General features: G+C 41.2%; 2 protein-coding genes across 16 annotated transcripts in view; one reads left to right on the forward strand and one right to left on the reverse strand.

The window, feature by feature from the left end:
- Positions 1 to 4,750, forward strand: part of scrib (scribble planar cell polarity protein) — a 75,913-nt gene extending 71,163 nt beyond the window's left edge. For 13 of the 15 annotated variants that reach the window (XM_060874086.1, XM_060874072.1, XM_060874078.1 and 10 more), the window contains 2 exons: positions 617 to 668; positions 2,487 to 4,750. In XM_060874086.1, coding sequence (XP_060730069.1) covers positions 617 to 668; positions 2,487 to 2,620 — 186 coding nt within the window. In that variant the 3' untranslated portion in view covers positions 2,621 to 4,750. Of the gene's footprint in view, positions 1 to 616; positions 669 to 776; positions 811 to 2,486 lie in introns of all 15 variants that reach the window. The other 2 variants (XM_060874081.1, XM_060874083.1) reach the window with 1 other exon arrangement.
- A 485-nt stretch (positions 4,751 to 5,235) lies between these two features.
- kif9 (kinesin family member 9) lies at positions 5,236 to 17,800 on the reverse strand. Its single transcript, XM_060874113.1, has 17 exons — positions 17,608 to 17,800; positions 17,294 to 17,459; positions 17,075 to 17,181; positions 16,743 to 16,973; positions 15,172 to 15,255; positions 14,912 to 15,004; positions 14,670 to 14,817; positions 13,814 to 13,878; positions 13,642 to 13,719; positions 12,542 to 12,610; positions 8,531 to 8,635; positions 8,125 to 8,180; positions 7,871 to 7,952; positions 7,448 to 7,545; positions 6,691 to 6,893; positions 6,201 to 6,380; positions 5,236 to 5,359 (listed from the first exon to the last, which is right to left on the reverse strand). Exons 1-17 carry the CDS (start codon positions 17,698 to 17,700, stop codon positions 5,259 to 5,261), a joined length of 1,959 nt encoding a protein of 652 aa, XP_060730096.1. The 5' UTR covers positions 17,701 to 17,800; the 3' UTR covers positions 5,236 to 5,258.
- Positions 17,801 to 18,756: the final 956 nt, after the last annotated feature.

Below are 18,756 nucleotides of genomic sequence, written 5' to 3' on the forward strand. Positions count from 1 at the left end.
AGTTTGACATCTTTTATCAGTGCAGTTTTAGCGTCAAGCATCGCCTTCACCCTGATTACATTAAACGTGTACAAACATTTTTTAGGGTAATACAAGGATTAACTGGCTTTCTGTCTTCAACTGGAATTTCATAATACCAAGGACATGAACTGTTGAATCTAGGCCATGGACTAGAGCTTTTGTTTAGCACTCGTTCAGGTACAACTCAGTTCATTTACAGTACATCCATGTTGGGGGGTGAAGAACTGTCGCATGCTGGTGTTTTTTTTGGGTGTTTGGTGTGCGAGTTCTATCAAATGTGTGTATTTGTATCAAACAGGTACGGCTTTTTTATGTTGCATCTTCTTTTTTCAGTGCTATATATCCTCACCTTCTAATGAATAACTGCTAATACCAGAAAATGGGGCATTTGTGAGGGTCTAAACCAGCAGATTCCCTGTGTGAGGAAGTGCCATTGTGCCTGGCTACTTCAGCTGGTTTATAATAAACCCCAAGTTTTCTTTTCCGTGGCTGCAGTCCCTGTTGATGGCTTTGTTTCCTACACTGGTGCTGGCATTGACTTCAGGCTGAGAAGCCCTTAAGTCTTTACTCTCTTATACTTCTTCTTGTTTTGCAGTCTCCAGATGCTACAGATGTTCAATTCAACAGTGATGTCTCCACTAGCCCAGGTATGCCTGTGTGTGTGTGTGTGTGACTGGTCAGTAGGTGTGTTGCTGTGGGTGTGATTACACACTCTGGACTATACTTTGCTGACACTTGTTGTCCCCTTGACACAGGCAGTTTCCTAGGATAAGTGATCATCTGGATTTGGTAGGAGTTCTCTGTGTGTGTGTGTGTGTGTGTGTGTGTGTGTGTGTGTGTGTGTGTGTGTGTGTGTGTGTGTGTGTGTGTGTGTGTGTGTGTGTGTGTGTGTGTGTGTGTGTGTGTGTGTGTGTGTGTGTGTGTGTGTGTGTGTGTGTGTGTCCCCTATCTGAATGCATATTTCCAGGAACTGTTTGCTGCATAAAGCCTGCTTAAGTGCTGATGCTTTGGGTTTTTTCCAACTACTGAATGACCTGAAAATCAAATTAGATTCTTATAATGTATAAACGGTGTAAAATCTTTTCTAACAATCGAGCCTTGTACAGTGATCCATTCCAGGTTCTTAATGATTTTGGCTGTAAAATAACCATGCAGTATATGTACTTCACTGTTCAAAAAGAGCTTTGATTTGAGGCATAGCATAGATAAATACAGACCTTGCACACCGATTGCATATTTAATTCCATGTTCTATACGCATGACAAATTTAATACAGCACCGTTTTGAAGTGTTGCTTTTCGTGCTTCTGGATTATTGGGGCTTCTTGCCAGTTGGTGTCTGTTTAGTGCTGGTTATGGGGTTATTGTAGCGTTCCTGCCATACTTGTGATGCCCTACTGCATAGGCTTCCAAGCTTAGTCCTAGAGAATCCCTCCACCTGCATAGTCAGTGTTCTTCCTCCTTTAACACAACCACATAAACTCAAGAAGAGCAGAACATGTGGATTCTCCAGGACCAAGGCTGGGAGCCTGTACCTACTGAGATTTTGTTGCTTACAATAACACCAGGCCTGTTTGGTCTTTGATGAATTGTTGATATCAATCGATCATTGATAACCAGTATAGTGTTTAGCCTTGCTTTTGCTTCCAAGACATATTTTATAGTGTATGTTGTTTGGTATATTTTCCCATTCTCTGGGCTCAGGGTGCAGCATTGGGAAGCCTTGCTTGGGAAGAGGTGAATGGGGCAGAACCAGCAAACCATAATCTGCCTTTTATAATCTTATCTCTTTATGAAGTTGTGCTAAAGAGTTTTTTTCTCTGTCTCCCTCTCACTCTCTCTGTCTCTCTCTCTCTCTCTCTCTCTGTCTCATTCTCTCTCTCTGTCTCTCTCTCACTCTCTCTCTCTCTCTCTCTCTCTCTGTCTCATTCTCTCTCTCTGTCTCTCTCTCTCTCTCACTCTCTCTGTCTCTCTCTCTCCCTCTCTCTCTCTCTCTCTGTCTCTCTCTCACTCTCTCTGTCTCTCTCTCTCTCTCTCTCTCTCTCTCTCTCTCTGTCTCTCTCTCACTCTCTCTGTCTCTCTCTCTCTCTCTCTGTCTCTCTCACTCTCTCTCTCTCTCTCTCTCTCTCTCTCTCTCTCTCTCTCTCTCTCTCTCTCTCTCTCTCTCTCTCTCTCTCTCTCTCTCTCTCTCTCTCTCATTCTCTCTCTCTCTCTCATTCTCTCTGTCTCTCTCTCTCTGTCTCTCATTCTCTCTCTCTGTCTCTCATTCTCTCTCTCTGTCTCTCATTCTCTTTCTCCGTCTCTCATTCTCTCTCCGTCTCTCTCTCTCTCTCTGTCTCTCATTCTCTCTCTCTCTGTCTCTCATTCTCTCTCTCTGTCTCTCATTCTCTTTCTCCGTCTCTCTCTCTCTCCCTCTCTCTCTCTCTCTCTCTCTCTCTCTCTCTCTCTCTCTCTCTCTCTCTTTAGTTTCCTGTGTAGAAGCTGAGGTTCCTGTAGCTCCTGTGGCCACCACTTCTGCTCTGGAGGAGATGGCTCTGTACAGCAACAAACGTAAACTACGACAGGGGCGGCACAGTCTAGAGACTGCCGTTCCCACATAATTTTACACACACGCGCAATACATTTTATAAGGATAGTGCACAGTAGCTAGTGATACTACAAGCTATAGACAAAACTAAAACGCTCCTTCACAGATACGTGTGAAAGACTTGCAACCACTCTCGCATCATTGTAAAGTTTCACAGAGACAGGTTTTTTTTCTATCTCTTTTGTTTTTTTAAAGAAACACTACAGCTTTTTGGGGTTTTTTTTGCACACCAGTCTTGCCTTTCCAGCTAACATTTAGCAGAGATGAGGAAGCTTTTTCCTCTTCCTTCATACTGGACACTTAATGAGGGTCATCATGCCATGCAAAGTACACACTTGTTCATTTTGCTCCCTTGTCCTACAGTTTGCTTTTAACAAAGCTAAATTATTTTTTAGATGATAGTGATTTGGGTGCTTTTTAATACTTTTAGTTTTAAACCTCTGATATTAATGGAAAAAAAAAAAAATGTTCCTGACTCGTGTTAATGTTCTGGAGAGACTTTAACTTGCTCATCTGGACAGCAAGCGATTATTCTGTGACTTTCTCTGCCCCATAGCGGAGGAGGGGGAGAAAAAAAACGTTTTACATGTAATTTATTTCCGTAGTCACCATTTGACCTTTTTATTCGTTTTTAAAAGACACATCATAATTGGGAATATTCCACCAGTCAGTCCATATTTACTGATTTATCGATTTATCAGCACTGTATAGATATATCAACTTTAACCATATCAATATAAAAATCAGCGTTTTTTTTTGTTTTGTTTTGTTTTTTTGTTTGTTTTTTTCCATTTTTGATTTGGATCAGTGTTCCAAATGAATGTATGTTCCTCGTGTTGGTCTTGTGTTCTGAGGGTTTCATCTTATCATAAAGCATAAAAAACATAAATCATCATCATATTCTGCCTGGTTTCAGTTGAGCGCAGCTTAAACCGAACTAAACGTCTCTCAAGTCTTCCTGGACCTAGAAGATGAAAGGCTACAGAGGACAGCAGAATTATTAAAAAATAATAATAATAATTATCAGCTTTCTGTCCCAAGTGCATTGGTTGCATTCATGAGAAAACCAGAATATCTTCCCCTCTGCATTTTTCTGCTTCCTGGACCATGTTGCATGCTGTTTGCTGGAACATTCCCATTACCTGACGGACTATTAAAAAAAAAATAAAAAGACATTCGTAATAAATATTTACTTCAAACTCTCAGACCATGAACTTTAATGGAGCCGTCTGAAGAGAAGGTCCAGGTGTCCATCGTATATCATCTAAACATGGTACCATTCTTTCTATTTATGTAACACTGGGGTTCATGCGATGAACTGTTATAATCCCCTGTTTTTTCGTTTCGTGTTTTGGGTTAGTTTTTTTTTTTTTGTTGTTGTTGTGTTTTTTTCCAATGTGACTCATGTTCATATACTTTCTCTGGAGTTGCTACTCCGTTTTTCTTTTCCAATTACATTTAAATCTAAAGCCACTGAAATGCTTAGCCTTGTGTGAATAATGTACAAAATGCTGTGAGAAGCAGAACTCCAAGGTAAAACTGAGCCAGTGTGTGCAGTGACGGTGGCATCCAGATACAGTACAGTCTTAACTGGTGTCCACTGCAGGAATATTGGCTTAACTGCATTATTTCTGTTGTTGTTGACGTTATTCAATCCTTGGTGAGGAAAAATCTATTTTTTTCCATCCCTCTCTAGAACAAACCATTTTATCATTCTCAAACCAGCTGCCATCAACACTGTGGTCACTCTCGTGTCAAACAATGTCTTTCTCTTTACTAATTGTAGTTTTTCATCTCGCTCTTGCTAACTGAAATTCAGTTTCGAATGACGACACTTGGGAAGTGGCTTAAATGGCTAATCGATCATTTATTGTATTTTTGTAAAAAAAAAAAAAAAAAGAAGAAGAAATCACATTTTCACACAATTAACGAATGGGATTCACTACATTTTTGCAGCAGGACAGTTTTGATTTCTCTTGTTCTTGATTTCTTTGGAATGGGGGGCTTTTTTTTGCTACATAGGTGATGGCGGGGCTGAATGTGGGAGTTAGAGCTCATTCAGGACTGTAACTAGTGAATTTGTACAACCAAAGAAGTCTATTTTGTGGTTCAGGAATAATAAAGTTTACTTTTCATTTAACAAGCTGACGTGTCAAAGTGTCTCTACGTTTTACTTTTATGTTTGTGTCCCCGAGACTAAATAATAAAATAATTTATTATTTTAAAAGCAGAAGGCTGTTTCTACCTCCAGTTTGATTATTTGATTATAAGTACTACTGTCAGAAAATGAATGATGTATCAGATTTTTGACAAATTAAGAGTGTTGTGGATGTTTAGTTTGTAAATACGTTTCCCACAGTATGTATAATTTATCTGTATATTTTTATTATGGGTCTAAAATACATAAGTCACAATCAAGTACTAATGTTAATCTGATGAATTAACAAACAAAAATGTCCCTTTAACAAGAATTACAGTACAATTAATAATAAATGACGAGCATTTCTCAAAACTGCATAGCTTTTAGTGATTTAAAACCTTTATTTCCTGTAAGTCCACCACCATCTTGATAATTTATTGATGTCTTTGGTAATTAAAGTTACAAATATTATTCGCTGCCAAGACAAAGAAGAAGGAAAGATGTGTAGTGGTCATGCTATCGCCTTATCGGGGTGACAGTTGCAAGTGGTTTGGGTTTGTTTGTGTCTGATCCCATGCTGTTCCTCCTGGAAGCAGGACCATGAGGTGCTCTCTGCAAACAAGACACACATTTCAGTTAGTCAGTTTGCTTAGAAATGTGCAGTTCTGTGGTGTTCATTCATTCATCTTCTACCGCTTATCCGAACTACCTCGGGTCACGGGGAGCCTGTGCCCATCTCAGGCGTCATCGGGCATCAAGGCAGGATACACCCTGGACGGAGTGCCAACCCATCGCAGGGCACACACACACACTCTCATTCACTCACGCAATCACACACACTAGGGACAATTTTCCAGAGATGCCAATCAACCTACCATGCATGTCTTTGGAGCGGGGGAGGAAACCGGAGTACCCGGAGGAAACCCCCGAGGCACGTGGAGAACATGCAAACTCCACACACACAAGGTGGAGGCGGGAATCGACCCCGACCCTGGAGGTGTGAGGCGAACGTGCTAACCACTAAGCCACCGTGCCCCCCGTTCTGTGGTGTTTGGTTTTGATAAACATTTTCACGTACTTAAGAGCTTTGAAATCTCCCTCAATGAATACATCAAAAAGTACCTAGAGAAGTTTTTAAACACTATATATTATTCTTGCAGTGTTACTAACCAAAGCCAAATCGTTGTCCAAAGGAACCAAGCCTGGTCTAATAGGTCCCCCATCTTTGAAGATGGATAGAACCTCGTCTGGAAGCACGAAGGACTCATTGTACCAGCTCTCAAAGTCTGCCGCAAATACCAAGAGGATTGGAGTGTATGAGTAAGTATCAGACTGTATGAAACCGAAATGCTGTAGGTTTCTACTGAATGCTAAATATGTTTCTAAAAAATTTGAAGTTAACCATATAAATGTAAAGTCATCAAAACAAGGCTGTAGATCATCAGAAGGTTACCAGTGAACAGGCGCATGCGGCACTGGTCCACAAGATGTCTGCAGTATTGCACCTCTGCTTTGGTGCTGAGCAGTTCTGTATAGTGCTGCCTGTACTGATCCTTGGCCTCTCTGAGTTTCATGAGCAGATTTACCTCGGCTGCGTCCAGCACGGGTTCTCCAACTGCACTCGTCGACTTGCCTGAAGTTGAGACGAAACACAGGAACAAGCTGGCTCAGTAATGAGAAGAGAGTAAATCAAGTCAGGTGTCTGCTGTACAACTTATTACAGTTGATCATGAACTCCATGAATAATAAAGTGGACAGGTCTTTTTGTCATAAACATAATCTCATGTGTACCACACTACAAACTAATAAGTGTTTAGGTCTGTAATGCCACCACTTGAATGCCTGAAAGAAACTTTATTTTGCTAGAAACTATTTCAGTATTGAGTAAATACTGGTTTATTTAGTAGTAGAACTTACAAGACTGTTAAATACATAATACAAACCCTGTCTCTGTTCTTTATACAGCTGGAGTTCAGTTTTCATGTGGTCGATGTCCCATTTAATGGAGTTGATGTTCCCTGTAAGGTTGTTCACTTGAGTCAGACGTTCTTTCAGCACTGACTTGTTTTTCTTCAGTATGCGGTTGAGTTCACTGCCCCCCTCTGACTTGTAGACCTCAAATGCTTCCATCTTAGATGGAGGAATGCTGGGAAAACGACAGAGGAAACAATCCAGTACATAAAGTATGCCTACTTTCAGGAGGTTTTTCCCCCCTAAAACTTTATGTTGCTGTCCTCACTGACATGGACTGTAATCTCTGTAATTACAACTATGGATATACAATACATTAGTGTGTGTGTTAAAAATGCAGGATCCCTCTGATCACATGCTCACTGTGAATGCAAGTGTGCAAGATCGTTCTTTTAACAGTAGCCTTGGGATACCTGGGATAGGCTCCAGTTTTACTGCAACCTTGACCTGGATAAATTGACTACTGGCAATTAATAAATTGGGGCATACTCGCTCATCTTTACTTCGTCATTAGCACTCTCCTTGCTCTCATCTACACTAGGAGGAAGGACGATCTCCGTTTCACTCTGCGTCATGGTGAGATGTTTGCCTGGGCCTGTGCTACCATGTCCGTTTTTTCTGTCCATGGATAAATAGCAGTAGGTCAAAACACCATGCTATATAGTTTCAGGATTTCCAGTGGTGCATGGAAACAAAGTGAAAATGTGTAGGGATTAATAAACTAATCACCTGCTGCTCTCTTTGACCTTCTTGCCTTTGCCTCTGCCAAGTGTCACAGACTGCTGATGTGATGATGCAGGCAGACCTACCACCTCTTTTACAGGCTTCTGCATGTGAAAAAAAAACAACCGATCAACTTTTTGGTGAAAAAAGCACTATTAATGATCCTTGTATTAACGTAATATGACACAGTACAATTTATACCCTAGTTTTCTGTCACATAGCAGCCATGAAAGTGTTGTAGTGACTAGTGATGGACTGAGTTGGTGAAAAACAAATGGAATAGATTTTTTTTCCTTTTTCATCCAGTATGTATAGCGTATGAGCAAAAAGAGAACAAGCGCATAATTAACCTGAGATTTGCCTCTCAGGTGGAACGACTTTGAACAGCGAAATCAACAGCGTTGTAATATAAAGGACCTTAAAGCTTACTTTAGCATCAGAAGTGCTTGGAGTATGCTCCACCACAACACGTTTCTGACTTGTCTGCTCTTTAAGTCGCTGTTCCTGCTCCCTATTACACACACACACACACACACACACACACACCATGTAGCAGTATAACTTTTTCCATTCCAGTTCAATAATCACATTTAAAAATTATTTGCTTCATGCCATAACTCTTCATATGTGCTGTATATTTGATATTATGATGGTGATGAATAATAGAAATGTTGTCTACTTACTGGAAAGCTTTTTTAAACTCTGCAAACACTGCCTGGATTTGTTGAACACTCTCAATCTAAAATATTTCAGAAAAGTTCTCACAAAAAATACTGTTTGTATTGTTTTTTTTAATGATCATTTATCCAACCTTTTTACTTTTTTCTACCTTAATCCACATGGTAAGTTAGCCAAGGCATTTTTTACACACTGTGGCACTTTTCTAAACAAACCCATTTGAGAGGATTAACTAGCACAAAGTGGTTTGGGAAAAGTGGAAAGTGTGATGATTTAGGCCTTCAGTTTGCATGGTAGCCTTATATGTTCATTATAATAATAAATCAAAATCAGACATTCAGCATGTCTTGGATCTATATTTTGTAAAAGCTAAGCCAAACAGTTCCTTTAAACAGCTTCCACTGGACTTACCCTGAGCTCATCCAGCGTGCCGGCCAGATATCTCTGAACCTCACTTTTAATCAGTGCAACCTGTGCCTCCGACAGGTCCTCATACATCACACCAGCCCTATCTGCCTTTGTGGAAAAAATACAGCACATATCAGGACATTAGTGTTAATTGGGGTGTAACAAGCAAATGATGAGATCAGTTAAATTCAATAACAAATTAATCAGGTAGGTTTAAAATCACAATTTATGTGCTTTATCTCTTTGCTTCATGCTACAAAACGTTTTTTTTTTCATTACCATTAACTATCCTTTTTGACTTTCTGTTTGAAATTTAGCAATTCCAGCTCAAAGGTGGGGGGCACGGTGGCTTAGTGGTTAGCACGTTCGCCTCACACCTCCAGGGTTGGGGGTTCGATTCCCGCCTCCGCCTTGTGTGTGTGGAGTTTGCATGTTCTCCCCGTGCCTCGGGGGTTTCCTCCGGGTACTCCGGTTTCCTCCCCCGGTCCAAAGACATGCATGGTAGGTTGATTGGCATCTCTGGAAAATTGTCCGTAGTGTGTGATTGCGTGAGTGAATGAGTGTGTGTGTGTGTGTGCCCTGCGATGGGTTGGCACTCCGTCCAGGGTGTATCATGCCTTGATGCCCAATGACGTCTGAGATAGGCACAGGCTCCCCGTGACCCGAGGTAGTTCGGATAAGCGGTAGAAAATGAGTGAGTGAGTGAATCTCAAAGCTTTGGATTCCACATCCTGTAGAGGATTTACTCCATACAAAAAAGTGAACAGAACGCCATGATTTTTATATTATTTAATAAGATGTGTTATTGATAATATATGCGTGACGGTGAAGCACACACCCCCGCCTGACACAGCTAAAATACCACTCCTCACCCACGAAAGGCTAAAAACAGAGGGAAACACTGGCGGTTCGGCAAAATGGACAGCGCCCATTTTGGGCCCAAGTGTGGAGCAAATCCTGCAGCACCAAATTAGAGCGCAACACAGACTGGGAGGGCTGGTGAAAGCGGGATTGTGCCGACGCACTGGGTGAAAGCACAGCTAGCCTACCACTCTGGAAGCTGAGGAGGCCTCCCGTTAACTCTGCAAGCGACTAGCATAAGTAGCAACACGACCCCATAATTAGCTCCACGTCCCAGATAGACGCGCTGCTGCAGATGTATGTCCGCATGATCGTCTGTCCCTGAAAGAAGTCGAGGAGAGGGTGTCCATGGTTTGGTTCTGTCAGGCATTATGTGCGGTGGAATGGTAAGCCATGGGGGCTGAAGGGGCCCCCGAAACCCAGGGAGTTCCTTGATGCGCTGGGTCCGTATTTTGGTATGACCTTCATGTCCAAGCTAATGGTGGATCTGGTTCATCTGTTGCAGGTTAAGCAGCTCATGAAGTCTGTCTACCACCCGCAGACTGACAGACTTGTGGAGCGGTTCAATCAGATGCTGAAGAGGATGCTCCGGAGGGTGGTAGACGAGGTGGGATGGAACTGGGACCTCCTCCTTCCCTACATCCTATTTGCCATCCAAGAGGCTCCCCAGGCATCCACCATGGTTCACCCATTTGACCTCCTCTTCGGGTGGCGACCTTGAGGACTGCTGGACGTGGTCCGAGAAGCTTGGGAAGAACAGTCATCCCCTTCCAGACACATTTATACCATATTATTCTATTGAAGGAATGGATTTCTCCTGTGCCTGTTGTGTCTGTGTTCGCTACCTGCACTCTGCACTGTGGTCCAACAGTGTCCATACTGGGTCCCAGAAGCCCGCCGTCAGGCTATAGATGCAGAAGTTGACTGGATGCTGAGGGATGGAATCATCGAGTCCGCCAGCCCATGGTCCAGTCCCATTGGGGTGGAGCCTGATGTGAGCATCCGCCTGTGAAATGACCGAAGGCTCAACCGGATCTCGGATTTTAACAAGTTCCCCTTCCTCGAGTGGATGACCTCATGGAGCACCTGGGGAAAGCCCGGTTCATATCGACGCTCAACCTCACCATGTACTTTTGGCGGGTTGCTCTGGCCACGGATGGCCAGCCCAATGGCCACTGGCAGTACTGGGTTCCTTTTAGCCTGCATGGGGTGCCGGATCCCTTCTAGCAGCATCCCCTTCACCATGCAGACAAACACCTCTGAGACAGTGCTTGGCACAGTCTGTCTCAAGAGTTCAAAGGGGAGGAGCACAAGGTCCTATACATCTCCCAAAAGCTGACCCCCGCTGAGAAGAACTATGCCGCAGTGGAACTGGAAGCCCTGGCAATCAAATGGGCCATCGAGGAGCTCCAGAATTACCTAGCAGTGCAGCACTTCACCCTGGTCACTGACCATGCCCTCCTGCTATGGATGTGCAAAAACAAGGAATAACAATGCCAGAGTAACTCTGTTTATTTTTTCTTTGCAGGACATCTCATTCCAGGTCCAGCACAGAGCTTTAATCCAGCACGGGAATGCAGACTGCCTCTCTCGGCACCTCACCCTCTGGGGGTGACTGCTGCTATGTGGGGGCTCAGAGCTAATTAGGGGACCCTGTGAAGGCGGAGCACACACCGCTGCCTGGCGCAGCCATAATACCGGTGAAAACAGGGAGCCAATCAGGAGCGCTACTGTGGCACTCACCCTCAGGCAGAGAAACACAGCAGAGAGCAAGGCCCAGCAGCTAGAGGGAGGAAAGTAGGATATTCTGAGAAACTAATGTGCTGTCTCCGCCTCTCTCCTTTACAGATTCACCTTGAAGGACTTGCCACCTGCCTGCTGAGACTGAGCCACACTCCTGGGGCGAAATTGCCCCTATTCTCTGCCAAAAGGCTGGAATTATCACCATGCTCAGCTACTCTCTCTTCACCTTGGAGATGCCTGCAACTTCAACTTCCCCCTCCACCTCCTAAAAGTTGAGTGGACCATTTTAACGTGTGCGGCACGTGGTATCTCTTTCACGCTCCCTCTCACTCCTTGCACCAAGAACTTGTAAATAAAACCCTCACCAGTGTGATTTCACCTCATTCCTGGCTCTGTGTATATTTCTCCCTGTCTGATTCCCTAGGGTGCCCTACACACAACAGATAATTAGTCAGTAATTTACTTTATTATTTAAACCTGGTTAAATGTTTATTTTCATTACGACACTTATGTTTGTCACTGAATCTCATTTTATTTAGAGCAGGAATTCATCTAAATATGTTTAATACCTCTGACTTAATTATATACCGCCAAATCGTACTCTCTACTGCAGTAAGAGAAGTCAAGAGACATGACTTGATACATTAGAAAACTGAAACAAAAGAGGCGTTCGACCTATGGTTAAAAGATTATGGACAACTGAACATCACCTTTTGAACAGGCCATTCCATACTCTATTCTTCTTGGAAATCTTTTGAAGGTCAGGTGTTCAGTGTTCACTTAAGTTCATTCCATTCCAACATTGGTACTCCATGACTTTATTAAGCTTGCTTTGTGCACAGGAGCATTATCATACTGGAACAGTTTTAGACTTTGTAGTTTCAGTGAAACTACAGTTTCAGCCTTTTCTCTGGCCGGTCCTAGACTATGGAACTCCCTGCCATTAGAGATTAGGATGGCACCCAGCATTTCTAGTTTTAAGTCCATGCTAAAGACCCACTTATTTTCTCTAGCCTTTTCATGATTGCCCAGGGGTTTATGTCTGTTTATATCTTACAGTTTATATTTATATCACTTTCTTTTAAACTGGTTATATTTTTTATTATTATTATTATTTTTTTTTAATTAACTATTTTATTGTGTATGTGTGTATTTTTAAATGTACGTGCAATACGTCGGCCGTGTGGCTGTTTGTAAATGTGCTATACAAATAAAGTTGAACTTGAACTTGAAAAGATTTTTAAACAAACTGTGTGTTTTCAACTTTATGGTAACAGTTTGTGGAAGAACCACATATTGATGTGATGATCAAGTGTCCACATAGTGTACCTTTGCCAATACTGTGTATGTAAATCATGTGTAGGGTTTTCTCTGTGCTAAAGTTTATGAGTATAATAACCGAATACTGACCAGTGTGTTATGAAGGAAAAGCTCCTGCTTCAGAATTTGGATTTCTTTTTGCAGTCTTTGGACCTGCAACTGAAAAAAAAAAAAATTCAAGTAATCAGCATTATTAACCTATTCTTAGACTATGCTAAACATCTTTATTATGAGATGTAAAATGAAATTCTGTTTAATCAGATTCTTTTGTACCCTTTTGTCAACACTAGCCTTTGTGACACCCCGATCTTAAGAAAAGACGAAAGATGTTTGGACAACAGAGAGGAATGGCAACCCAATCATGTGCTATGTCCATAGCAGATAACCCTGAGTTTCTAGACGCCAGGTGAGATGTTTCTTTTAAAAGATGAAATGAGACGTGTCGCACAATTGATGTTTTTTGTTTTTTTGCTTTGCTTAAAGGGATACTCCAAGATATATGTAGCAAAAACCAGAGATATATTTTACATTTACTTTTATTAAGTGCACGAAAAACCATAATTAATTGGATGAAACCACAACCTTCAAAAATGGCCGAGTGGATTGAAAAACTTGAATCTATTTTAAAATGGAATATATGACAGTTCAACTCCAACAGAACTATTACTTATTTCTTTTTTATATATATATATATATATATATATATATATATATATATATATATATATATATATATATATCTGCGATGGATTGCCACTCCGTCCAGGGTGTATCCTGCCTTGATGCCCGATGACGCCTGAGATAGGCACAGGCTCCCCGTGACCCGAGAAGTTTGGATACGCGGTAGAAGATGAATGAATGAACATATATATATATATATATATATCTATATATATATATAACTCTTGTTTATTCATTTATTAATTTAATTATCTTTTTCATATGTGTGTTTTCCCATGTGTTTTCTTTCCTCTTATCTTATTTTTGGTTATTTATTCGAGTCACTGTGGTTGTAGTATTTTTATGTGTAGTGTATAAAAATAATGTTTCTACGATTCTTTTCAGGCTGCTCTAGAGATTTCTTTAAATCAGCTGTTACAGAATTACTCTTAATGAAGTGCTCCTGAAATTATGCATTACAGTCCAACCAGACCATGTGGCACTGGTGCCTTGTAGGTTCTGAATCTTACAGCAGGGTCGATGTGCTTGTTGACAGCTGGCTCTGTGCGCACACACTTCATTCTTGCTGCAAAGCGGAGAGTAGAGAGCTGCAAAACATAGAGAACAGAGCTGTAGTAATTTTGAGAGAGCACAACAGCTACTTCACTGCTCTCTTCCATCACCTAAGAGTATCCTGCTCACCGTCTCTTCAATCTGTGCTGCCTCACCGAAGATATTGGCCACCAGCACTGTGTTACAATTTCCACCTGTACAAAGACAAGTTAAACATGAGCGTAATGCACATCATCTTAACCCTGCTGCTGCTCATGGTGTTTTTCTGCTACAGTAAAACTCTAAAATGGACAGGGCATTTACCAGGACCAGAAATTTTGCGTTAATTGCTGCAAATTAACATACAGAAGTGAACCATGTTTTCTGATCAAGAATTGATTTATAGATACTTATTATTGTTAAGGAATTTAAAAGCATAAAGAGTGTTCTATGAACAGTGTTTGGCTTTTAATACTAATATCTTTTTGTTTGACTGACAATTTGTTTTACTGACATTTTTCCTTCTAAATGATGCTAGTATATTAAAGCAGTCAAATTTTTAAAGTATCTATTTGGTAGCGAATAGTTATTAAGCGATTAAATATTCTCTGTATATACACAAACACTGGTGCTAAGATGCATTAAGTTGAACCATAAACAAACATTTTTCTACCCCAGATATTTTATGCTGCTGTTCTTGTCACAAATTTCGAGATAGATATAAAATCACCAATAAAAAAATCAGCTTTTATCCAAATGTCAATCTGTCCGAATAGATGTAGGTTTTTCTACAGCATGACAGTTTTTAACTAATGTGATTGCACATTATTATTAGAAAGCTACACTGTATAGTCAAAAGTATGTGGAAACCTGATCATAACACCCCCTATGTGCTTCTTCCCTAAAATGGGATTTTCACCAAGCACATATGTGTATGATAGTCAGGTGTCCACAAACCTTTTGGCGGTTTAGCCCATGTGTATTTTGCTGTTGGTGCCAAACTGACCGAGAGAGTCTTTAAGAGCATGCGTTAGCTTGCTTTGTCTGAAGGGCACATGCTCCCTGCGCCGGTCAGCCAAGGCCAAGATGGCCTGCTCGAGGAAGGACAGAGATCTGTTTATGTACAGGGTCTCTCTCTGCACCTGACCCTCAGACTAGAACAAAAGACACTCAGGTCATTCAGAGCTGTGTATTTATTTTTGCGTAGATTGTTCATTCTTAAGTGTGGAAAGTGATACGTGAACTCACCCCAGTTTTGCTCAGCCTCTCAGAACCCGCAAGGTCCACTAAATTAAGTTTTGAAGTGACGTACGCTGCGTTTGACCGCGCATGAGAGCGAGACTGGGCCACAACGAGACAGACACACATACACACCTCAATACTGATCCATGTAATAAAGATTCAGCGAACATGTATAGTTATGTTTGTGTTCGTACAACATTGTAAAGCTCTTTCTCCACTTTTGCCTAGTGTAATGTAGTGAAAGAGTGTCTGCAGATCTTTCTCACCTCAATGTGAATAGTAAAGATACAATGTGACCGGGATGAGTTCTTGTTGAGGGCATGTGCTCCTATTATTTTATTCATCTCTCCCTGTTAACAGTGATAACGTTGTTTTTATAGCGCTTTACACAGTGGACATTGTCACAAAGCAGGTTTACAAGAATATATATTAAAAAAAACATCTGAATAAAATAACATTTTCTGAAAAATTTTTTAAAAAGATTCAAATTTACATTCATATTCAGTCCTAATGAGCAAGTCAGAGGTAATGGGTTCAAGGTAAGCTACTGCACTGTTATTATGTCAAGCTGCATACAGCAAGCATATTTAGTGTGTAGGAAGCACCATTAGATACACAGGAGTGTGAAAAAGTGTTGGCCGCCTTCCTGATTTATTTTTTTACATGTTTGTCACACTTTAATGTTTCAGATCATCAAACAAAATTTGAATATAAGTCAAAGATAACACAAGTAAACACAATATACAGTTTTTAAATGAAGGTTTTTATTATTAAGGGAAAACAAAATCCAAAACTACATGGCCCTGTGTGAAAAAAGTGTTTAACGAACGTTAGACTTTTTGGAAGGTGTTTGTCCCATTACATCTGGTGTAAAAGTAACACTGCATTTCAGAAAAAGAACATCATACCAACAGTAAAATATGGCGGTGGTAGTGTGATGGTCTGGGGCTGTTTTGCTGCTTCAGGACCTGGAAGACTTGCTGTGATAAATGGAACCATGAATTCTGCTGTTTACCAAAAAATCCTGAAGGACAAAGTGAGGCCATCTGTTCGTGACCTCAAGCTGTAGCAAACTTGGGTTCTGCAGCAGGACAATGATCCAAAACACACCAGCAAGTCCACCTCTGAATGGCTGAAGAAAAAAACAAAATGAAGACTTTGGAGTGGCCTAGTCAAAGTACTGACCTGAATCCTATTGAGATGCTGTGGCATGACCTTAAAAAGGCGGTTCATGCTCGAAAACCCTCCAATGTGGCTGAATTACAACAATTCTGCAAAGATGAGTTGAGCAAAAATCCTCCACTGTGCTGTAACACTCAGTGCAAGGGGGCAAACACTTTTTCACACAGGGCCATGTAGGTTTGGATTTTGTCTTTCCTTAATAATAAAAACCTTTATTTAAAAGCTGCATGTTGTGTTTACTTGTGTTATCTTTGACTAATATTTAAATTTGTCTGATGATCTGAAACATTAAAGTGTGACAAACATGCAAAAAATAGAAAATCAGGAAGGGGGCAAACACTTTTTCACACCACTGTATAGTTTTATTTTGTTTCTGATATGAACAGATTCAAAATTTACTCTCACATTTTTTGAAAGATTAGATAAAGATGAGATAAAATCATACTGTTGCTTTAATAAATAAAAATAAGTGATGTAATTATCTATTGGGTGAATGTGAGTGTCCGAGCCAGCTGCTAACAAAGCTGTCAGTAAATTCTCTGGTGGTGACTAGTTGATATTTCTGTGGTCAGTATGATCTGGATGATGATGCTTTCAGGTAAATGGTGACAGTTCAGTTTTTGTAAAGATGTGGGACAAAAACATTATTGTTCACCTCAAATAGCAAGTTTAGTGCCTCCTCTTCGCTGTGAACTGGATGTAAGGACAGGCCCTTTACTGAAACTGCACCCTCTGGCTCTTCCACCACAGACAATGTTCCACAGTGCTTCGTCTGTCCCCCTTTCACTGAGGCCAGCAGGTCCACCAAAGTCTCATTGTAAATCTCCAGAAAGGAGAGGTGCACAGAGAAGCTGTAATCCACACGAGTGTCGATCTCATGGAACACCTGAATAGAGGAAAAGTTTATTCAGACACAAAATACATGATCTTTCCAGGACTAAAACCGAGAACTCTTGTTGTACATCACATGGTATGATTTTTACATACGTCCTGTATGGCACGTGGGATGATGCCTCGTTGTTTGTAACTCTCGCTGGCACCGGTCATTGTGAAGGTCTTTCCAGCTCCAGTCTGCCCAAAGCACATAACCGTGCCTAATTCGATAGAGACAAAATATAATAAGGGAAGGGAACATTTTTCAAACTTTGACAGCAATATTTCTTAATGGATTGTGAATTGTATGTGGTATGCATCAGCCTTCCTGACCATTGTAACCCTCCAGAGCTCCAAGCACCACACTGTGTGCGACCTGTTGATAGAACTCTTCCTGTGATAAGTTGTGTAGCACTCCGCTGAGCCGGAAACACCACGAGCTCATCTGATTATTCAACACCGCTGTCTTGGATTTCTTACTCAGACGCACATTCACCGTCTTAAAAAGATAATTAAGTAATGTAATAACTAACATTACTTGGACTGAATGCAAAAGGTACAGCTTCAGTACATTCAGTTATGATCGTAGAAAATCTGCTGACAATAAGCAATGTTGGATAAAATGTAATGGTCCTTGTTTGTATAACCTGTTCATCAGGTGAGTACTCGATGAGTTCATGAGCAAACTGGGCTGTGGGTCTGATGCGGACGAACACCTTGACCTCGTTGAATGCACTCATGTTAAGGAAGTTTGGTCTGCCACAGGAGTTGTTGATGCTGTTCTACACTGCCGTCATTGAGTCTGTCCTGTGCACATCCATCACCATCTGGTTTGGTGCAGCAACTAAACAGGACAGGAACAGACTGCAACGCACAGTAAAAACAGTGGAAAAAATAATTGGCGCCCCCCTGCCCACTCTCCAGGACTTGTACGACACAAGAGCCAGAAACTGGCCAGGAAAAATCACCACTGACCCTTCGTACTCTGGACACAACCTCTTTCAGCTCCTCCCTTCTGGCAGGTGCTACAGAACTTTGTTTACTAAAACTGCCAGACACAGGAACAGTTTCTTTCCCCTGTCAATCACCCTGATTAACAACTCACCATAATTATATTCACTGCTTCATATCTATAAGCACTGCATTATCAGAACTGTCAGTCATCACATCATCCGTGTATGTTACACACACTACTGCTGCTGCATATTGTACAAAAAGCATAATATTGCACAATATTTGCACTTCCCACACTTTATGTACATAACTGATCAGTCATGTATTCTGTATTCATATTTAATACTCATACTGTCTATTGTATCACAACTGTATAGTCTGTATTATACATTATTATACTGTATTATAGTATAGTGTTATTTATGTCTGTACTTTTGAGAGTCACAAACAGCTGGAACCAAATTTCTTGTGTGTGTCAACACACTTGGCCAATAAACCTGATTCTGATTCTCACTCACTCATTAATTTTCTACCGCTTATCCGAACTACCTCGGGTCACGGGGAGCCTGTGCCTATCTCAGGCGTCATCGGGCATCAAGGCAGGATACACCCTGGACGGAGTGCCAACCCATAGCAGGGCACACACACTTTCATTCACAATTTTTCAGAGATGCCAATCCACCTACCATGCATGTCTTTGGACTGGGGGAGGAAACCGGAGTACCAGGTGAACCTCCGAGGCATGGGGAGAACATGCACACTCCACACACACAAGGCGGAGGAGGGAGATTCTGATTCTGATTCTGATAACTAATTTGATAAATAAATAAAACATACATAAC

Source organism: Tachysurus vachellii, chromosome 7, assembly GCF_030014155.1.
Source record: "Tachysurus vachellii isolate PV-2020 chromosome 7, HZAU_Pvac_v1, whole genome shotgun sequence".
Lineage (NCBI taxonomy): Eukaryota > Metazoa > Chordata > Actinopteri > Siluriformes > Bagridae > Tachysurus > Tachysurus vachellii.